This window comes from Rhinatrema bivittatum, chromosome 14 (assembly GCF_901001135.1).
Source record: "Rhinatrema bivittatum chromosome 14, aRhiBiv1.1, whole genome shotgun sequence".
NCBI lineage: Eukaryota > Metazoa > Chordata > Amphibia > Gymnophiona > Rhinatrematidae > Rhinatrema > Rhinatrema bivittatum.
The window spans coordinates 46,359,380-46,382,164 of NC_042628.1; the positions used below are offsets into that span (position 1 = coordinate 46,359,380).

Consider the following 22,785-nt stretch of genomic DNA (forward strand, 5'->3'; position numbering starts at 1 on the left):
TTCCCGCCTGTGTCCTTGTTCTATGTTCTTCGTTCAAGTCTACAGTATGGTCTGCGACCAGCCCCACATGTGATGTAGGGCGCCTGAGGGTCCTGCTCATTCCCGCCTGTGTCCTTGTTCTATGTCCTTTGTCTGAGTCTACAGTGTGGTCCGCGACCAGCCCCATGTGCTGTGTAGGGCGCCTGAGGGACTCGCCTTCCTACGTCCAGGTTCCCAAGTTTCCACGTCTCCAAGTCTTCATCTCCTCGTCTCTTCTGTTCCAAGTCTTCATTTCCTCGTCTCTTCAATTCCAAGTCTTCATCTCGTCTCTTCAGTTCCGTCTTTATCTCCTTGTCTCTTCAGTTCCAAGTCTTCTCTCCTCGTCTCTTCAGTTCCAAGTCGTCATCTCCTCGTCTACGTCTAGTCTACGTCCAAGTCTACGTTCCAAGTCCACGCCCAAGTCCACGTCTACGTCCAGTCTTCCAAGCTCCGTCCAACTCTGCTCCTGTGCTGCCCATTCCCGCACACATACCTCACCATGGGTGCGACTCATGTCCCGACCTGAGCAGCCCTGTGGCCCAAGGGTTCCGCTCTCCCATGAGTTAAGTGATGTGGGCTGAGCTCGCACCATCGGCCCTGAAGGCTGCGCTCACAACAAATACACAGTAACATGGTATTGACCACAGAAAAAGATCTTATGGTCCATCCAGTCTGCCCTGCAAGTTTCTTGTAATAACTGCCGCTCCATGCAGGTTACCCCCAAGCCTTATGTTAAGGGTAGTAATATTTACAATCAAACCCATAAAAAAATTCAGGTCCAACCTTGGGGCCAAACTCTTCTTCTTGCACCACTCTGTACACCTGGGCAACCCACTTCTTCAGAAGGTTTACTTGGTGGATTTGAGTTTCTTTCATTTATCTGGTTGGGTTACTTTGTAATCCACGGATCCTGTTTTTCCAAAACGTCATAGGGTCCTTGCCAACAGGCTAGCAACTTGCTTTCTAAAGATGGGAAGAGGAAAAGGACATGGTCCCCCAGCCAGAATACTCTTTGGGCTGTGGGGAAATTGTAACCTTGGGCTTGGGTAGCCTGAGCCTTCTCTAGAATATGTGGGCCACCTCCCCAGCTTTTTTTTAGGCAATCCTGTACTCGGAGAATGTAGTCAATGAGGTTCTGCCTGGGGTTCCCTTCATCTTCCCAAGATTCATGAGCTAAGTTCAACATTTCTCTTAGCCTCCTCCTATACAGTAACTCAAAAGGGGAGAACCCCATCGAGCAAACAGCACATAGGGTAGCAATGAGTCCCAATTCTTGCTGTCTTCATCCATAAAGTTCCTCAACATTTACTTGAAGGTCTGATCGAAATGCTCAATGAGGCCATCAGTCTGTGGGTGATATACTGAGATACGCAGAGTTTTTACCTCATTACCTTGGACACAAATAGGGTTCTTTGATCCATCAGGATCTCCATGGGTAGCCCCAGTCGTGAAAAAACTCCATTAGGGAAATTGTCACTGTTGGGGTCTTCATATTCCTTAGCAGTATTGCTTCTGGATATCTTGTGGCAAAGTCAAGAATAATAAAGATGTACTTATTTCCTCGGGTAGATCTCTCTCGTGGCCCCATTAGGTCCATGCTCACCTTTTCAAAAGAGATTTGAATGACAGCATTGGTATGAGAGGTGCTGCCCATATGCCGGTATGCTATGTAAGTTGGCAGGTAGGGCAGGACCGGCAATACAACTGGACCTGTTTATGAGGGCCTGACCAATAGAAATGTGCCAATATTTTCTCTCAGGTCTTTTCCTCCTCCAGGTGACCCCCTAGAAAGTGGCTGTGCACTAGTTGCATGACCTTTTGGTGATATGATTTGGGAACTAGTAGTTGCTCTATCAATTCCCCCTTCATGCTTCCCTTTGTGACTTGTAAAATAGGTCTCCTTTCATTACAAAATAAGGAGGAATAGGGTCTGTAACTTGCGCTCCAGGGACTAGCTATATATGCTCCTGGGCCCACTTAAAGGACTCATCCTCCCTCTGGGCCCATCTGAAGCTTCCTGGGTACCCCTATTTTCCCACTCAAAGGGGCTAGGTATGACATTCTGGTTGGGTTGCTGCTCTTCTTCTGACTCCAACCCTTCCTCCCTGGTTGCCTCGAAATTAGCTGCATAACTGTATGTTTCCTGTTGGTGTTGCCTCCAGGATTTAGGAGTCTTAATGATACAGATCTGAATCTTTTAAGGGGAAAAGCTTTGGAAATGTAAGTTCTTTGTTGTTGGACTGAGGTGAACCCAATATGAGCTGGTTCCACAAGATTTTGAAGTTCAGACAATCTATCCTATCACTACAGGGTAGGGAAGCCAAGGAACAACTTCTATTTGGTCCTGGCCAGCTGGGGTTTTTAGCTGTACTTGTCTTGTAGGATTACTGCCGGTGTTCCTCATGGATACACATCAGGGTCACAGTTTTCCCACAGTCACTCTGGATCTGTTTTAAGTCTCTTTGAATGAGTGTTTTTACACTCTCAGAGTCTGCTAATGCCTGGGTTGCAGAGCCCTCTAAATCGACAGGAATCACAAACACAGAGACTTCTTTGTTGGGTACATCCACAAAATTACAATAATGTGGGGCCATGAAATGAATATCCATTGGCTTATCTTCCCTGCAGGGACAGTTATCTGGCAAAATGGCACCTTTCTCCACAGCTCAAACATGGCGGTCTGGCTGAGGTTTGTGGTTGAGGTGAAAAGATACGGTTGTTACTGTTTGAGTACTGGCAGTTAGTGCTGTTTTGGTATATTGTAATTCTAAATTACAGTTTATTCATGGCTTTCTGAGAACTAAGCCCACATCTTTTACAATAGATATAATGTTAGTTCACTGGTTGCAGGAACCGCCCGTGACAGGCATCACTTACCCCCATTATACCCCAGCTCTTGACGCTCACTGGAAGCTACTGCACTCCTCTCCTGCGGCAGAATGCTGCTAGAACCTCCAATTGGCCAAAATGCTGCTGTCAGGCTCCTCATGTCTTGCTCCTTCCTAGGGTGCACCTGCGTACATCAGCACACAGTATCTAGGCCCCGTGGCGGGTGTTGCGTTCGTGCCTGCTTTCACCCTCGCTTCACCCTCTCTACCTGTGTGGCGACTCCCTCCATGCCTGATGGACGGCTTGATGCCGCGGCGTCTCCATGCCGCTTCTCCCCGGCATCCCCAGGCTGGCTCGACGCTGTGGATCCGCCATGTTCCTGATGACGTAAGGCGCGCACACGCGTATTCCAAAGTAAGTACCAGCAAGGGCGCGAACCTCAGGGGCATCCCCCTGTATTGACATCATCTGCTTCCAACATAAAAGGTCTTTACTTTTGCTAACAGATTGAGTTAGCAAGGACTCCGATTGGACTAGCTTCGGCTGTCCAAGACTACTTTGCACTCGAAGGATTGTTTGCGGGATTCCTCTGGACCCGCTTCACTCTTGCAACATTGCCTCTCCGGACCTATCAGAGGTACCTGCTCCTCGGGGGCCTCATTCTCTTTCTCTATTTCAGATTACAGAAAGGAACCGGTACTCGCTCCTCGAGAGCCCATGTTCCTGAACCCTCTGAAGACTCTCCATTGCCTGGAAGCGATCGCAAGAGACGGACATTATGAGTTACTATTTCAGACTACAGATAGGAACCGGTACTCGCTCCTCGAGGGCCTATGTTCCTGAACACTCTGAAGATTCTCCTTGCCCAGAAGCTATCGCAGATACAGACAATTGTGAGTTACTATTTCAGATTGCCGATAGGAACCGGCACTTGCTCCTCGAGGGCCTATCTTCCTGAACACTCTGAAGATTCTCTATTGATTAAGAAGCTTCTCCAGATACAGATTATTGTGAGTGACCACCGCTCTCTCAGAGCTGTCCCTGGAACCAGGTACTCGCTCCTCGAGGGCCTAACCTTTTCCAGCTACTGAGCTATCTCAAGACCTTATGTGAGTTATCATCTAGTACCTGCTATGTATAACTGCATATCCTGTCTATTCACTATCTACAGTCTCTTTGCAGCTCAGCAACCTTGGAATCGCAGTTCCAGTAGCTGAGGTGACTTCAGCCCTGCCGGGCATACCAGCTCACTACTGCCACCTCTGGTGGTTATACTACTTATCTAATAAAAGAACTATCTGTGTCTGTCTCCATACTCCAGCCTAGCCAGTGGTCCCTCTCAGGACTTCCTCCTGGGGGCACTGTCATCTGCCATCAGCCCAAGGATTCACCTAATTACCTTCTGTCCAGCTGAGCACCATCTCCAATGCTCCGCTGGTACAGATTACCAACTGCAGTCTACATCATAACATATTACCATTCCTTAGCAGACCCATAGGAGGCAGTTCACTACAGATTGCTACTCCTCCCCTTTGGGGAGAGGATACTATCAGACAGCTATTCTCATCTGCTAGCATCTTCCATCTGCATAGCATATCCCACAACAGATTGCTATTCCTTTGCAGATTTGCTACAGATTGCCAAACCGCTAGCAGAAGTGCATTAGATTGCTATCTCCTCCCCTTACAGGAGTATCCAGCAGCAGATCCTATCAGATTGCTAACTCCTCCCCTCTGGAGGAGCAGATTCTACAGATTGCTAACTCCTCCCCTCTGGAGGAGCAGATTCTAACAGATTGGTAACAGTGGGAAACTGCTTGAAGTGTGTTCCGATAATTTCAGGCCCCAGAGCCATTTAAATGCTCATTCAGCGTCTTAGCAATGGGTCTCCTGCCTAGTGCAGTGCATGTTGCTCCTGCATTACAGTTTGCTCCAGTGTTCCTCATGGTTCGACCGTTCCCATCTGCACCTGCTTGTTTCAGCCTTGCTTTATCTTTACAAGCCTGCTTCGGCCAGCCTTGCCTTGCCCAGCCTGTATCGTTGAGCGTTGTCTCCTCATCCCGTCTAATGTCTCTCAGGTGTCTTCGTCCATCCTCAGCCTGACCTGCAGGTAGTGACCTCTTGCCTTGGACTGACCACACTGGCTTACTGCCTGGACCTGACCATGCTTGCCTGCCTCCTGGACCTGACACTTGCATTGAACTTGACCTCGCCTATCTGCCGCCTGCCCCAACCCCTAGCCTGCCTTCTATAGTCTGCTGCCTGTCCTGCTCCGATGTGTCCAAAGACTCTTGCTCCTTCTACCGCCCTAGGGATGCAGTTAAGCCCTGCTGGCTGCCAGAACCAAGGCTCAACCTGTGGGGAAGGCGACTGGTATAGGTGAAGCTCCAGGCTGACCCACTTCAGGGTGCTTTCGCCAGTGGTTGGTGTAGGCCTCATAGGTTCTTCTACAGGGCAGCATCAACTATCCCTACAGCACCAAGGGCTCACTTCCACGCCGCTCATCCTAAATAATACCACATGAGTTCCAAGTGCTTTTTTTTTGCAGTTTTCTGGTTGCCCCCACAGTAGTGCATATAAGTATAAGTGATTATTTTTACTTCAGAATGTCCTTTCTGCATATAAAATCTACTATAAATGCATAACTTTTAATTGTGTGTAGGGTGGTCTTTTGCGAGGGGGGGTGCAAGGATGTAAGTTTGGTAAAGTGTTTAATACCTTTGCATCTTCCCTGTCTGCAGCACTAACCCGCAAAAGGGGTGCCCCCTCTGTCTCCTCCATATGTTTGTAGTGGTCCTATTAGTGAGCTCGTGTTTCTCAGCAGCACTAGCTGCACCACTGGCTCAGGCACCCCATCCACCAGCTGCAACAAACTGGCCCAACACACACCACATGACACCAGCCAGAAGGGTGGGTTTCCACAGCAGAGAAGTAGCAGAAGAGCAGACATCGTGGTGCTTCCTACCTTTTCTGCCCCACCCCCCATACCTCACCCCATCTCTGGCCACCCCTCTACCCACTCCATCTCCGAAGGGTCCCACAATCCACACATCCTCATGCAAGGGGCTGTGGTGGGGTAACAGGGGAGGGAAGTCTGAGGGAAAGTGAGGGTGGAGGAGTGTAGGGAGAGGTGACATGCTGCACCACATCCTACTCCTGGGGGAATTCTGTGCTACTGTGGGGCATAAAATTTGCACAGAGTTCCCTGCCTGTGTAGAATTTGGAGAAAGGTCTGGGGGTTGCAAACGGAGCCCATTCTACTCGTGGCCAAAGAAGACAAAAGAAGCAAGAAGGCCTGTGTGAGAGAGCAGTCTGGCACTGGGCGCATGAGGGGGGGTGTGCCAGAGAGTGAGAGTGAATGTATATGTGAGTGAGATACAGATTGGGTGTGACCGTATGCCTGTGTGAGGGAGAGTGCATGTTTGTGTGTGCAGGGGTCTGTATGTGTGTGCGTGTGAGAGAGAGAGATGTAGCCTGTGTGAGGATGGGCGAATGTGTGTACAAGAGGAGGAGGGTGTGTATGTGAAAAAGAGAGAGAGAGGGAGCATGTGGGTGTGCACGGTTGAGAGAGAGGGAGCCTGCATGAGGGTCTGTGTCTGTGCACACGTGAGAGGGACAGAGGGAGCCTGTATAAGGGAGTGTGTGAATGTGAGAGGGACAGTGTTTATGCAAAAGAGAGGAAGCCTGTGGGGTGGGTGGGTGATTGTGTATACAAGAGAGGGATGGTGTGTATGTTAGTCCTGGGGGAATTCTGCACTACTGCGGAGCGCAGAATTTGCGCAGAGTTCCCCCATTGCAGAAAATGGCAGGGGAGACCCCGGCATGCTATGAACGGAGTGCACGAAGATGAAGGCCCGGGCGTGCAATTCACTGTGAGGATGAAGGCCCCTGTGTGCAACAGGACGCACTCAACACAGTGAAGATGAAGGCCCTAGCGCGCCATTCGTGGTGAAGTGCCGTGAATGGAGTGTGCTCTGCTCGCGGCGAAGATGAAGGCCCCGGTGAGAGTGAATGTGTATGTGTGAGACGAGAGGGAGAGGGGTGTGAGAAAGGGGAGGGGTGTGAGAGAGGGGAGGGAGTGTGGGGAGGGGAGGGCTGTGAGAGAGGAGAGGAGGGGGCTGTAAGGGGAGAGGAGGGGGCGTGGAGGGGCTGTGAGAGAGGGGAGGGGCTGTGAGAGAAGGGAGCGGTTGTGAGAGAGGGAAGGAGAGGGTGAGAGAGAGAGCAGGGGGTGAGCAGGAGGGTGTGAGAGAGAGAGCATGAGAAGTGAGAGAGCGAGGGGGGGGAATGCTTGAGTGTGGGTGCCAGAGAAAGGGAGCCTATATGAGGAGATTGTGAAGGAGTGTGTATGTGTGTGAGCGATTGGGAGCTGGTGTGTATGAAAAAGGGATCGTGTGTACGTGAGGGTGTATGTGTGAGACAGAGCCTGTGTGAAGGGGTGCATGAGAGAGAGACATAGGTAGCCTGTGTGAGGATGTATGTGAAGAGAGAAAGGGAGCTTGTGTGGGTATGTATGCAAGAGAGAGGGAACCTGTATGAGGGGATGTGTTTGTGTGAGAGAGTGAGAGAGTCTATATGAGGGTGTGTATGTGTGGGGTGTGTGTGTGAGAGAGGTTGGAATCCTGTGTGAGGGGCAGTACTGAGAACGGGGTCAAACTCTGGGACTTGTGATAGAGTGGAAGGGGTTGAGCCTAGAAGTGGAGGAGAGAGATACTGGCAGGTGGAGTTGGGGCCTGAGAGGGCAAAGTGGCCAGGGGAGTAGGAAGAGCGAGTGGAAGGGTCACTCTTTCTAGGGAAATTCTCAAAATATTTAAAATTCTGCATCTCTAAGTAATAACTTTTTTCTGTATTAATTTAAAATGTAATTACTTAAAGACTGCAATCCAAGACGTATTTCACTTTAAGGAAATTTAAATGACCATTATACTGGGCTTCATCGTTAGAATACCGATTTGATATGACACCTGTCATGAAGGTCGGTATATAAAAGAATTAAATAAATAAAATAGAATACCACTTTAGGATTCAGCCTTCTTTATAATCATCCGTCATTCTATAACTGTATAATAACACATCCCAATGAGCTCTCTTGTGTCTAACAACTTGTAATTTTAAAAACAAAAAAATTGTCCTTATTTTTTTCATAATTGTTTTAAATGCTGTCATTAACAAAAATGTTATCCAAAACACTTATCTGAAAAAAAATGCGCTGCAATTTGTATTAGTCATTTCAATGTTGAAGCCGCCGTTGAGATTCAATCATCTCCATAACAAAGGTGCATTTCGATTACATTTTCTTACATAGCCAAAGCCCACATTTCGACTAAACTTTCTTTAGCCTACGCCCGCCTGACACGACCGTGTTTTGGTATGGTAACGATGAAGCCCAGTATAATGGTCATTTAAATTTCCTTAAAGTGATATGCGTCTTGGATTGCACTATTGAAAAAGGGGGTATGGTTGGTATTATTTACCACCATTTCCAATTTCTGAAACAGGGTGACAAACCTGAAGTTATTATAGAATTACTTAAAGACTGTCATGTAAATTGTGTTATTTTGACCAATATAAAGTTTGCAGAATCTTGCAGAATTTCGGAGGGGAATGGGGGAGATAGTGGAGCTGGGGCTTAGGAGGGCAAAGTGAAAGGTGTCTAGCCAGGGGAGTAAGGAGAGAGGCAGAAGGGTCACTCAAAGAGTTGCCCAAAATACTTAAAACTCTGCATCTTTGAGTAATCACTTTTCTGCATTACATTTTAAATGAATAATTTTGACAACTATAAAGTATGCAGAATTTAATTTTTTTTTTTTTTGCACAGAATTCTCCGCGGAGTAACACCTGCCAGCACTTCTGCCTTTTTCAACCGGCTGATTTCCAAACAAGAGTTAAAAAAAAAAAGTTACGCTTAAGAAAACAGAATCAACTTGCAGCGTCTTAAAGGAATGCTTCTGATTTGCATTAGCCCAGGAAGGCTCTCCCCCCCTCTCTCTGCTTTTGAGCGGCTGCAGCCTGCGGAGTCACCGTGAGGCGAGCGAGAGCAGCGCAGGGAAGGCGGGTAAGGGGCGTGAAGCGCCAGGGAGGCCTCGCTGCCTCCTATAAAGCCTGCCAGGCGGCGGCAGCAGCCGCTTCTCACCCCCACCCCCGGACGCTCTTGAGTCCTTCCATAACGCCAGGCGCGTCTCAGATGGCTGCAAAGAAGCTGATCCTGGTGCTTGGAGCCACAGGTGAGCGATCGGAGCAGGGCAGGAAGTTGGGAGCCGAGGGTTGGGGTCCTCTGAACTCGGCTGGATGCGCCTTCGTATTTGGCGGGAGGCTGGGCGTGTTTCCTCGCTTTCTTTCTCTGAGGATCTGGTTTACTAAAGCTTTCCCATGGTTTTTATTTCCATGGGAAAAGGAGCGTAGGGCGTCTGCTCTCAGATCTCCTAAGTAAGTGACCCTGTGTGTCTGAAAGAGACTTTAGGCCAATCCCTTCCTCTCTAATATCCTGATGCAGGCGAGTATCCCTAGTGCTAGTTCCTATTAGAAGCAACAGGGTCTCCAAATACTGGACTGCACTCTGTCATTGCCCGGGACGGGGTCGCTGCCGTTCTTACTTGGAGCTCCCCTTCCAGTCTAGCAAATCTTTTACTGACCTTCAGCCCAACTCTTATACTGATCACCAGCTACTGGGGAGGGGGAGTCCTTACTCCAGTCCAGGCAGGTCCTTGTTCTTATCTGCTGGGCTTGAACCCTTATTAGACTGAAGCGCGCGGGCCCCCACGTGTCACTGTTGGCTCCGCGTGAGGTCAGAGGAGATGCATGTTCACGTCGCAGCCTGGGCTTTTCACTGCAGGCTGGGATGGGATTTAAGGACCATGTACCTTGCTTTAGGGACTTGACAAGGTTCTGTAACTGCAGGTTTTTTTTATTTTCTGGCGGCTGAAGGCAATCTGCTGCCTGAGGCGAGGGATGAGAGAGTACTCCTCCGTTTTGCACACACCCCATATATGCACACATCTCCTTCCCCCCCCCCCCCCCCCCCGGGTGAGGCAGCACGCGCAATGCACGAGTGCTGTGTGTACAGGATATGTTTTGAAAGTAAATACTCATGGCAGCCCTCGTGCATCGGAGGATGGAACTCCAGTGTTGAGAGCTTTCAAGCTGCTTAATTAAATTGCTGTATTTTAAGTTGTTAAAGTGAGTTAATTCAGATATTTGAGGCATGCATTGCTTCTATAGTGGTGCTGGGTAGATACATTTAAAAAACACAGTCCCAGCTCTATAGAGCTGAGGCGATTGGTCTCTAGGAGGCAGTAGATAGTACAGTGATTCCCCCCCCCCCCCCCCCCCCAAATTATATTTTTTTCAAATATTTTTATTCTGGAAGAGTCACTAACCAGCATGACACGTTACAATCAAATCTGACATTCTGGCAACATTTTGTTCTTATTTCCCCCTCCCCCAACTTTGACAATAATAGGAAGTGCCTAGAAACCATAAAGAGCTCCATATCAAACTACTAACCTACCAGAAAAATGGTAGAGGTCGAAATCTCCAAAGGAAACCGCATAATCCTGTCACTTCTCACTGGGGCACAGTTCTCTCTTCTCTTATGGTGGAAAAGGACTATAAGCCTCTATATTGGTGGTAATTAACACTGGAAAAGCTCCACTATATTACCACATCTCCTAATTGCTGGAGGAGATGTGGTAATATAGGCACAATGTTTCATGTTTGGTGGGAGTGTATAAAAGATGAGTACATTTTGGGATACAGTGATTCAATTTACTCATTATGCCTTGGATCCTCTGTTTTCTGCTGATTTTTCTAAACATGAGCAGATTCCATTTACACAGTTTGCTATAGCAGCTAGGTTGGCAGAAACAGGTGTCCTTCCATAACATTGGTGGAAAAGAAGTTACATCATTTTTTTTTATCTTGGTTGATTGACTGAGATCTTGCAGAAACTTAAAAAATATGGCAACCTTATGTATCCTAGAAATGCATTAAGACTAAATGTGCCAGACTAAATTGTTTCTTTTGAAGCAGATTTCCAAACTTTCTGTATAAGATTAGAGGGGTTTTAAAGAGGGAGGTAGGGCGAGTATGGGGCGAGTTACTTTAACGGGAAGAAACTCCATTTTTGACCCACTGTTTTTTTTTTTGTATTACTGTTTAGCAGTTTGTTTGTTTTTTATGGTCAAACTTTCAATTACAAAAAAGAAAATAAGGTTAGTCTTTTGTAGAGGAGGATTTGGGGTAAAACTTGATTTGCTTTTGTCTGGTTTCTGTAGGAGCTCAAGGGGGCTCTGTTGCAAAGGCTCTCTTGGAAGATGGGACCTTTGCGGTGCGGGCAATGACGCGTGATCCGGAGAAGGCTGCAGCCAAGGAGCTAAAGCAGCAGGGAGCCGAGGTGGTGAAGGGAGACCTGGATGATAAGAAAAGCCTGGTGACTGCATTCACGGGGATCTCTGCAGCCTTCGTAGTTACCAACTTCTGGGAGCTTATCGGCAAAACCAAAGATGCATCTTTGAGCAAAGACAAAGAGATTCAACAGGTAAAGTCTGTTCCTGATCTGTGAAGTCTCCCCCACAGGATTGTGAGCAGCATCTGCTTTGGGAGCTGTTCAGGTTTCTGTTGGGAAGTAAACAATGTCGTCTCTGGGTTTGCCTTTTTTTTTGTTTTGTTTTTTTTTTTGCAGGGTAAGCTGGTGGCAGACATTGCCAAGAGCCTGGACTTGAAGCACGTGGTGTTCAGCGGGCTGGAGAACGTGAAGAAGTTAACGAAGGGCCAGGTCGAGGTGCCGCACTTTGATGCGAAGGGAGAGGTGGAGGAGTACTTCCGAGCTATCGGGGTCCCTATGACAAGCGTCCGACTTTCCTTCTACTATCAAAACTTTCTCTCCAACTTGAGCTCTCAGAAAGATCCAAGCGGTGATGGCTATGCGCTGAGTAAGAGCGGGTCCAGCATATTGCGCTCTGTACGTGGGTCATGTGGGAGGGGCGTAAAGCTTGTTTTGTGAACAGGCAAAACATTGTTTTGTTTTTTAAGCAACTTGCTACAGACCTGCATCTTGTCTGTACAGGATGGTATACAGAGGATCAGGTTGCCATTTGTTTAATGAGAAATTAAAAAAAAACCCAGGGTCTCTGCAGCAGTTTCTGAGACTGTCCATAGTTCCCATCCACTTCCTGTTGTCAGTATTTTATTACATTAAAATGATTATCTCTATTTAAAATAACTTTCCCCCCCTTGTGAGGATGCAGCCTCCTTTCTTTCCCATGAGGCTGAAGCCCTTCTTACTTTGAAGAGGCTGCACCCTCTGTCCCTGCCCCTATCTTTAATGGTGAAATGATGCTCTCATTACTAACTGGGGAGCCCAGGAATGAATGTTCTTGTAGCAGATTTTACAGCCGTTCACAGAACATCAGGACAAACTCTAAAGCTGTGAAGCCCCATAACATGTGAGGGGCTCTGTGCCTCACCCCATACTCGGAACAAGAAGGGATTTGTGCCTGTTGCAAACACGCCTGCTTTCAAGGGAGGCAGTAATCAGGGGTGACTGTCTCTCAAGAACCTCCCTACAAAGCCAAGCTCTTGTCTGAATCTTCAGCAGAGGTGCTCATTTCTTATTTCTCTGTCCTGCAGTGTACCCCATGGGGGATGTTCCTATGGATGGCTTTTCTGTCTGTGACCTTGGCCCTGTCGTCGTCAGTGTGCTGAAGGCCCCAGAACAATACATTGGAAAGGACATTGGGCTCAGCGCCGAGAAGCTCACGATAGAACAGTACGCGGCCATCATGTCCAAACACATTGGGAAGCCACTGAAGGATGCCAAGGTGAGGAATTTGGCTGAGGGCAGGAGGGGGAAGGCTTTCTTGTAAGGATTACTGTGCTCAGGTCTCTCTGCAGACTGCTAGGAACCTAGACTATGGTGGCAGATGAAGACACAAACAGGTGAATTCCCAAGTGTTGTGTGTATAAATGTAACTGCTATTGGAGCACTTTTCAAAAGCCATTTACTCGTGTAAGGTGCTCTTACTTTGATAAATCCTATGGACAGCATATTGGCACATTGTAGCAACTTTCAAAGTCCACTTAAAAGTGGACAGGCAGAGTATATTTACATGTGGTAAAACCCAGTTCTGAGTGTAAATGCTTTTGAGAATCAGGCCCATTTTGCTTTCCTTTTGTAATAAGAATCCTCTTTGCTTGTCCCCATGCTTTCCTCCATCAGGAAGCGGTTTTCTGTTCAAATGTACACTTTTTTTTTTTTTTTTTTCAGTCACTCCCTTGCTTGCCTTTTGATAACTTGTCTGCCTGCCACAACAGTAGCAGGCCTCACATGCCATGCAGATAAGATTTTAAAGAGTGCTGGAGAGGAGTTGGCTGTTATGGCACATGTGGTTACCAATGACACAGGGAGGTTCTGGAGGTAACACTTACGTTCTTAGGACCTCGAAATCCCAAATCTCCAGCATAGCATTATCCGGTGTGCTTCCTGTTCCATGCGCAGGACCCCCAGAGGCAGGCTGAATGCTCGAATGTTAATGCGTGCGGAAAGAGAACTTGAGGAACGTTCTGATGGGATGGGCTCTACCTTAATCAAGGTGGAACCCAGCCGCCAGCTCAACATCTTAAAGTGCAGCTTTTAAACTAGACCGGGGGGGGGGGAGGAAACTGACAGTTGCTCAGGAACACATGGTTAGAAGTGATGTATCTTGTATCTACTCCTGTCCTGCCGGCAAAACCGCCAACCTCTCCACGAGACCACGTGAGGGACCAGCCCTGACCTACCTCCACGGTAGGCCCCATCTTTGCCCGCCTCCCAGACAGACGCACCGCGATCGCTTGGCCCACCTGCTGCCTCCACCAGACCACGATCTCCTCCTGCCACTGATGGACCACCGCTACCTTCAATCTGCTCCACATATGCTCGCAGGCCCAGCAAAGGTCTACCTCGCTGGCCCACCTAAGACTGCCCACCCACTCTCCCAAGGCGGCAGCGACAGTGAACCTCTGGCGACACGCGCCAAAGGAGCGCAACAAAAGGGCCTGCCCCTTAGCGCGACATCTCTACTAAGGCCCCGGACCAGGCCCCTACACAAGGAGCTGACCCCAGCCCTTGTCTTTTCTACTTCTGACCGAGACAGTACCCTCCTGTTGCCTTTCTCCAGCAATAAGAACTTCCCTCACCCTCTCCCAGCAAAAAGAACCTTCTCCCCCCCTCGCTTACCCAGACATAACCTCATATTTGAGACTCCCTGAGAACTACTCGACCCAAGCAGTGACGACCACCACTCACTAACCTGCCGCCTGCTCTCAACTAAGACTCTAATACTACCTCCACAACAATTAAGGCAATAGGATATCAAGGTTCCTTTAACAAATCCTTTGCAAACCATCTAAACAATATAATAGATTCTCTGACTCTCTCTCTTCTTGTAACTGCATATCTTTCTCTCTGCCATTGTCTATACTCTCCCTCACCCCTCCCCCCCCCCCTTGATATCACAGGCCATCAGAAGTCGTCCTACCACCCCTCAGATGTGCTGCCTAGTCCCATATATATTAAGCCATAGAACCCTCCACCTCATCCACAATAACATCCAACACTCAGATACCAGGCCAGATCACTATCAATCATGCTAAATCCTTTCACTCAACTCCTGGGCCTTGCAACCTTCACGCTCAATCTGGTCAACGCACAATCCATAACAAAAAACCCCTATTCTCAATGACTTACTACTCAATGAAAAACCTGACATTTTGTGCAATAACAGAGACCTGGCTTAAGGATACTGACTCAGTCGTACTTAACCAACTCCCCAACCACACTTAAGATATCTTCTCAATACCCAGACCCAAGAAAAAGGCAGAGGTATTCTACTCGCTGCAAAAAAAGATCTGAAGCTTATACAGCAACCAATCAACCTTCTCTCCACCCCCCCCAAATTTGAAATAGGCCTGTTCAAATCAGCTAATCTGCAAATATGTTTAATCTATATCCCTCCAGGTATACTAGACAGGGACCCATCTCCCATCAAACTTATAGCATCTAACATTTCATTCAACACCAGCCATTATCCTTGGAGACTTTAATCTCCATGAAGATGCTATTCCCCTATCACACACTTGTGAAGCAATCTTGGCCTCTCTCCAGGCCATGGGATTCCAACAGATCATAACTGGTCTCGCGCACAAAGCAGGTCACTCCCTTGACCTAATCTTTACAAATTCCTTAATCCTTTCTGACACCCCCCCCCCCCCCCCCTACCACCACCAATCCCTTGGTCTGATCACTTCCTGCTCTATAAAAAAACAATGCACCCAGATCAAACACAAAAACCACCATCCACTTTAGAAAAACTTGCACCACAGATGAGCTAATAGATGCTCTCTGACCAGCTTGAAAAACTTGACTTAACCAATACAGAATCTGCTCTTTCATCCTGGAACCACCTTACCTGCAACATTGCCAACAAGATCTGCCCCTTAACAAAAGAAATAAACCCTGCACACAACACTAAAGTCCTGGTACACCCCAGAATTACAAACTCTGAGAACACAAGAAAAGAAATGGCGCAAGGAACCCTCACCCACCCAATTAGCAAAATATAAATCCCTCCTACCATGAAAATATTCTTAAAACCAAAAGACTTCTATGCACAAAGAATCTACTATTTAATCCCAAAGCCCTCTTCTCATTTGTGTCCGACCTCAACTTCAATCCCAAGTGAGGAAGCCAAAATAAAATGCGAAGAACTGGCACAATACTTGGACGATAAAATATCAAAACTCAACAACACGATTCCCTACAGCCATATCCCATATTAAAGCTTCCACTAAAACCCATAATGCCGAACTAAACATCTGAGGCCACTGCCTCCACCAAAATAGAAGCAATTCTAAAAAAAAAAAATGAGACCAGACACGATCCCTCCTATCCATCCCTAACATAATTGCCAAACCCTTCGCCAGCATTATTAATAGCTCCATCACCCTTGGAATTGTGCATTCCCCCCTCAAATAAGCCATTGTCAAACTAATATTAAAAACAAAACAAAACCCATACTCGACTCAACAGACCTGGCAAACTACCACCCCATATCCAGTCTCCCTTTCATAGCAAAAGTCCTTTGGGGGGGGGGGGGGATAGTCTGTTAGTTGACGGTTAATTATCTAGAGCACCTTCTCTTCACATCTCAACACGGATTTTGCAAACATCGTAGCACTGAGACTCTGACTACCCTTACTGACTATCTCCTGAAAGGTCTAGACAAAGGACATTGATACATACTGGCCATGCTCGACATTTCCTCAGCCTTAGATTCCATTAGCCACAACATTCTAATCAAACGGCTGTCTGAATTAGGCATCTCTGGAATTCCACTACTCTGGTTTAAATCCTTTCTAAGCAACAGGAATTACAAAGTCAAAATAGGCACCGGTGAATCCAAGGCAATTAACATAACTGGATCTGTACCTCAAGGTTCCTCCCTTTCCTCTACTGTCCAACATTTACCTACTGCCCCTTTGCCACCTCCTCTCAGAGCTCTTTCATATAGGCAGATGTGCAAATAGTTATCCCCATCAATGATTCCATACATAAAGCCCTCTAGACTTGGGATTCTGCCCTGTCTGCCATCAACAACCTCCTTACCAAGCTCCATCTAACCCTCAACACTAACAAAACAGAACGTATGATCATTGCCCCCAACACAATTCTATTAATACCACCTCCCCAAAACTTGCCCACCCACTTTCAACTTCTCCCCACACTTACGTGACCTAGGCATCACCCTTGACACCCCTCAACTTGAAAAAAATCTATCAACTCAACTGTAAAAGAATGTTATTTCAAGCATGCTAAAAAACTAAAACCTCTACTCACCTAAATGACTTCCACTCTGTACTTCAATCCATCATTCTCTCCAAAATTGACTACTCCAACAGCATCCTCCTAGGCCTCCCCAAAAACACTCTAGCCCCTCCAAATGCTCCAATGCTGGTACACGCAAAAAAGAGCACGTCACCCCCATCCTCAAACAACTTCACTGGCTCCCGATATCTGCCAGAATTAAATAAGACACACACTCCCTCATTCACAAAACGCTTCACAACCCCAACATGTATTGGTTTAGCAACTCACTACTATTCTGCCCCACCACTAGGCCCACTAGATCACAATACTTAGCAACATTACAAACTCACTCACCCACCTTACGTCTACAAAAGAACATTCCATATCTATTGCTGGACCCATCTTATGGAATACCATACCCCCTGATCTACGACAAGAAGCATGCCCCAAAAAATTCAAACACTCAAAACATGGCTGTTCATACAAGCCTACAGAAACAACACAACCCACTTTCTCTCCCTCTCTCCGATCATAATCTTAAGTAGATTCATCACCCTGCCATTAGTGACTTTCTGACCTTGTGTGATCTATTGCCCCACTCTCCTGCCCCAATTTCAACCTTTCACACTTCACTATACTGTAAATTCCTTCAGCCCCTGTAATTAGTGACTTTATGATCTTTATATAACCTTTATGATATTTATAATTGTTACAGCTTGCTTATCCCATTATTTCTAACTTGCTAGCTGCCTGTTATAGCCTCCCCTTTTAGACTTAATACACCTCCCCCTGCTTTGACCTCTGATTTGTGATTGATGTGACTGTCCAAAATCACCTTTTATATGATTCCCAATTGGCTTTCTGCCTTCTAGAATCACCTGTTATAGTTTCAATAATTTGTTGTTTGCCTGTTATAATTCCCATGTCATAGTTTTTAAATACCTCCCCCTCAGCCCCCCCTGTTCAGACTTGTTCTTTGTAAAGCTCTGTTACACTGCATTACTAGTTCTATGGAAATCAATGTGATATTCCTAACGAATGTCTGTATGTTAAACAGGGAAGTGAACATAATGACTGCAGAAAAGGACCAAATAGTCCATCCAGTCTGCCCAGCGCTTTTTCACTTATATCTGTGTACCAGTACCCCAGACTGTAAGTCAGGGCCCATGTTTGTCATCTGAATCAAATTCCTCTACCTCCAAAGCATTTGAGGCATATTGGTCAAGGGAAGTAATTTCTTGCCTTCTGCTAAGGATAGTAATTACAACTCTTTGCAGGTTATCCCCATGCTTATCAGTTTCCCAGACCATAAAAGACAGGGTACTCATTGGTTGTCTGAATCCAATTCTCCTTCCCCCCCCCCCCCCCCCCCCCCCCCCCCCCCCCCCCTACCATTGAAGCAGAGAGCAATGTTGCCGTTGTATCAAAATTATCAAGGCTTATTGGTTAAGGGTAGTAACCACCGTACCAGCAAGTTACCCCATGCACCCTTTTCTTCATTCCCATCCTCTAGCCTTTAGGGATCCACAGTGTTTATCCCTTGCCCCTTTGAATTCTTTCACAGTTGATCTTCACCACCTCCTCCAGAAGGGCATTCCAGGCATCCACCACCCTCTCCCTGAAGAAATATTTTCTGGTGTTGGATCAGTTGTTCCCCCCCCCCCCCCCCCCCCCCCCATGGAGTTTCGTTTCATGATCCCTAGTTCTATTTCTTTCCAACTGAAAAGGTTTGAAGTTCATGCATCATTAAAGCCTTTCATATATTTGAATCTGTATTGTATCCCCCTGTACCTCCTCTCTTCCAGGGCATACATATTTAGATCCTTTCAATAATGACCCCCACACCATTTTATTTAAAAAATTTTCTATACCATTAGGTTGCCCTTCTCTGGACTGCCTCCATCCTGTCCCTATCCTTCTTAAGCTACGGGGTCTATGCAGCCCAGCATTCATTTGGATTTAGCTATCGCTTTGTCACATTGGGTGATGGCGATTAGGAAGGCAGCAAAGCAAAGTCCCTCTCTTGGTCCATGCACATCAGTCTTTCACCTCTGATTATTGCATCCTAGATGCATGACTCTGCAATTCTTGGTATTGAATCCCAGCTGCCAAATCTTCAACCAAACTTTCTTAAATCACTCTTCCTTCTCTCTACTCCTTCAGATGTCAACTCTGTGGATCTTAGTATCATCCATAAATAGATAAACTTTTCCTCCTATCCCTTCTGCTATGTCACTCACAAAGATGTTGAACAGAGCTGGTCCCAATACCAATCCTTGTAGCACTCCACTTAACACTTTTATCTTCAGAGTAGGTTCCATTTATCATTACCTGCTGTCTCCTGTCAGTCAGCTAGCTTGTAATCTGTGCCAACACCCAAATTTCTCATTTCATTCACAAGCATCCTATGCAGGACCATATCAGAAACTTTGCTGAGATCCAAGTAAATTGCATTGAGTGTTCATTCGCAGTCAAATAAAAAATCTGATTTGTCTGACATGACTTCCCTTGGTGAATCCCTGCTGTCTTGGATCCAGCAATTTACTAGACTGCAAATAGTTCACAATTCTTTTTTCAGCAGAATCTCCATTAACTTTCCCATCACTGAGGCCTGAAACTTCCAGCCTTTTTTTTTTTTTTTTTTTTCTGCTCCCACTCTTATGAATCAGGACCAACTGCCTCTTCTCCAATCTTGTGGCACCACTCCTGTTTCCAGTGATCTATTAAACAGGTCTTTTGGTGGACCCACAGGACATCGAAGCTCCATAGTATCCTGGGATACTCCTCATCCATCCCCTAGCTCTTCCCATAATTCTCTTCTGTAAAGATTGTCTACCCCATTTGCCTCTATGGTCCTTCTCCAAGGTCGTCTTTAGTGAACACAACCACCTCTTTGGCAACCCTTTCTTCTGCTTGACTTCTTGTTTTCCTGATTTTTTTTTTTTTTTCTTAATCTCCCTCAATTTCACAAAGTATTCTTCTGTGTTCCTCCTTTTTGAGATCCTTTATACTTTCTGAATGCTGTTTTTTCAGCCATCTCCTTTTAAATCAGTTTTTTCTTTTGTTTACTTTTCTAACATAGATTTGTTGCCCTTTGTAATTCCTCTTTAATTTGACCCACTATTCCACGTCTCCATTTTCTAGTTCTTCCCCATTTTGTCGGTATTTTTGAAATTCAAAACTCTGATCTGTGACTTCTCTTATCTGCAATATGAAATCGTACCATCTGATCACTGGTGCTCAGGTAGGCCCCTGTCCAGACATTAGTGAGGACTAAGTTGAATATAACGCCCTCCTTCATGGGTTCCTTCACCATTTTTTTGAGGACAGCCCCTTGAAGGGCATCCACTATCTCTACTTTCCCTGTACGTACCAGGATCAGTCCAGACGGTGGGTTATGTCCCCCGACCAGCAGATGGAGTCAGACCAGAACTTCTGAGGGAGGAACCACATAAGCCCCCATCCCTGCTATCCCTCTGCAGTATCGTTCTGACTCAGCAGATTAGGAACAGGGGAACAGCAGTTCCCCAGTACCTTGGCTTACAGTACTAATTTTGCTCAGTATTCTTGCCTTTATTTGCTTGTTTCTGAGGGATCAACTATCTATTGAAGGAAAAAAAAATGTACTTCTTACTGGCTGGCTTTTGGGGCACTTGCAGACAGGTCTGTGTTCCTTTCCTGGTCTATTTCTTCTCAGTAGCGCTGTCAGTGGGGTAAGTGCTTTTTGCCTTCACAGATTCTTAATTTCCTTTGCGCCGTACTGCTGGGGTGCACGTTGGAGGTTCCAACCCACGGGACCCGCGAAGCTCCATTTCCCCAGTGCCGCTGCTCGCCGGGAGGTCCCATTCCCTGGCAACCACCACATCGGGGGTGGGGGGGGTGGGTGTGTTTTACAGCGGCCTCGGTCCGAGCTCACAGCACCATCTGACATTTTTCCCACACTCTCCTCCCCCTCTCTCCACTACACGGCATGCTGCGTGTGGCCGGCTTGGAGGCCGGTGCTCGAGAGAGGGACTTTGTACCACCTGCCTCCCCGGCGGGGAGGGCAGCTTGCGGCAGGGGGGCGGCAGTGAAGCGCACGTTCAGGACTGATCCAGTGGACAGCAGCCAGCCCTGTTGCTGCGGAGCGTGGGAACGGCAGCCATTTTGCAACAGGACTTGATTCCCTCCGATGCCTCGGAGGAGGACGCAGAGGCCTCGTTTTCAGCGCTGCCTCCAGTTTTGGAGCCCTTGCAGATGGCGGACACCTTGCCCCAGTCGGGGGATGCCTTACCTGGGCCCTCGCTGGGACCACCAGTGTTTTCCCCAGAATGCACAATGCATTCTTAGCTAGGATGGCCCAGCCTTTGGATCTCATGCCAGGGCCCCCCTCCCAAGCTGCTACAGACAGATCTTGCCCCTGGGGGGGGGGGTCTCCTCAGGACATTGAAGGGCAGGGAGTGGGGGCGGCAGGTACCCTCAGCAGCACAGGGAGCATGCGGTTCCAGATATGGTTGGGGATGACCTGGTAGATGACCAGTTGTTGGAGGGTGAAAACCCTCGGGTCCTCCGCATCTTCCAAAGGGACGAGCTGGGGGACTTGATCCCACACATCCTGCAGGAACTAGACATTGTTGCACCACTGGATCCTCCTGGTTCCCAACCCACAGCGAAGGGGGATCCAGTGCTGGCGGGCCTTCGTCCGCCCGCATTTCCCACTCACCCTTCGTTTCTGCAGTTGGTATCTAGGGAGTGGGATTCACCGGAAGCCACACAAGGTTGGAAGGGCCATGGAAAAGCTGTATCCCCTCCCTGAGGATTTCCTGGAACTTCTCAAGGTCCCAATGGTTGATTCCACAGTTTTGGCAGTCACCAAACACACCACCATCCCAGTCACGGGGGGCACAGCGCTGAGGGACCTCCAGGACAGGAAGCTGGAGGTGTACCTCAAGAGTCTTCAATGTCAGCGCTGGGAGTGTGGGCAGCCATTTGCAGCTCTGGCACAAAGAGCAGGTCTTCGCTGGGTGCAACAATTTCTCACGTCACAGGACCTACCTCCAGAGGAGACGGGTCAGGCGGACAGATTAGAGGCCGTAATTGCATATGGGGCAGATGCTCTGTACGATCTGCTCCGTGTCCTCGCCAGGTCCATGGTGGCGGCGGTCTCTGCTCGACATCTCCTCTGGCTTGACCTGGTCGGCAGATTCCTCCTCCAAGACTGTTTGGATCCTTTCCGTTTAAGGGGAAGTTTCTATTTGGAGAGGACCTGGATCAGATCATAAACGCTGTTTTTTGTTTTGTTTTTTTTTTTAAATTGAATTTTCATTATCATACAATGACAACAATGTTTGTTTAAAGAAAATAAAACAGAATATACAAGTCGGATTAATATTTTCTCCAGTCTATAATACAAGAAATTAAAACAAATATAACAGGAATAATATTACCTCCGAATCTAGGTATAGGAAAATAAATGCTTTGTTTCAAATTATAAGAATAAAGGGAGAACCATATAAAAGCAGTTCCTAAGAAAAACTTAAGAATTGGCAGTTTCATCTTAGTGCAACAATTTTACTTTTTCTTCCATGCCCAGCTCCTCATGAAGACATTTAAGAGTGTGAGTCCAGGTATAGACGTAGTTGTTGAGGTTCCGAAAACATATCTATCATTTTGGTGTATCAGGACGCATCTACAGGGAAATCTCAAGAAAAATTTGGCTCCCCGAGAGAGCACCTCATTTTTCATCAGAAGAAAAACTTCCTTTTTTCTTGTGTCTTTTTTTTTTTTTTTTTTAGTAATGTTAGGAAACACTCTCACCTGGAAACCATAGAACAGATGTTTTCTGAAGGATAATCTTAATATATTTTCTTTATCAGAAGCCTGGATAAAGGTCACAGAGTTGCTCTCGCTTTGATCTTAGCCTCATAGGATTTCTCCAGAAAGTCTGTGAGATTATCAAATGCAGTGTTATCCCGATCTTCTTGCTGTTTTGTAGCTTCTTTCCCAGGAAGATAATACATTTTTGAAATCTCAGGTATATTATTTTCAGGAAATCCCAATATAGATAACTTTTAAGGAGATCTTTTGCATTTGCCCATTTTGTTTTGGGGAAATAAATCT

At 47.0% G+C, this 22,785-nt stretch overlaps 1 protein-coding gene across 1 annotated transcript in view; it reads left to right on the forward strand.

The window, feature by feature from the left end:
- The first annotated feature begins 8,874 nt into the window (after positions 1–8,874).
- LOC115075751 (nmrA-like family domain-containing protein 1) overlaps positions 8,875–22,785 on the forward strand; it is a 28,139-nt gene continuing 14,228 nt past the window's right edge. Inside the window, exons 1-4 of the mRNA XM_029576457.1 lie at positions 8,875–9,067; positions 11,117–11,379; positions 11,524–11,773; positions 12,471–12,661. Of these exons, the coding sequence (XP_029432317.1) occupies positions 9,028–9,067; positions 11,117–11,379; positions 11,524–11,773; positions 12,471–12,661 (744 nt within the window). The 5' untranslated portion in view covers positions 8,875–9,027. The remainder of the gene's footprint in view (positions 9,068–11,116; positions 11,380–11,523; positions 11,774–12,470; positions 12,662–22,785) is intronic.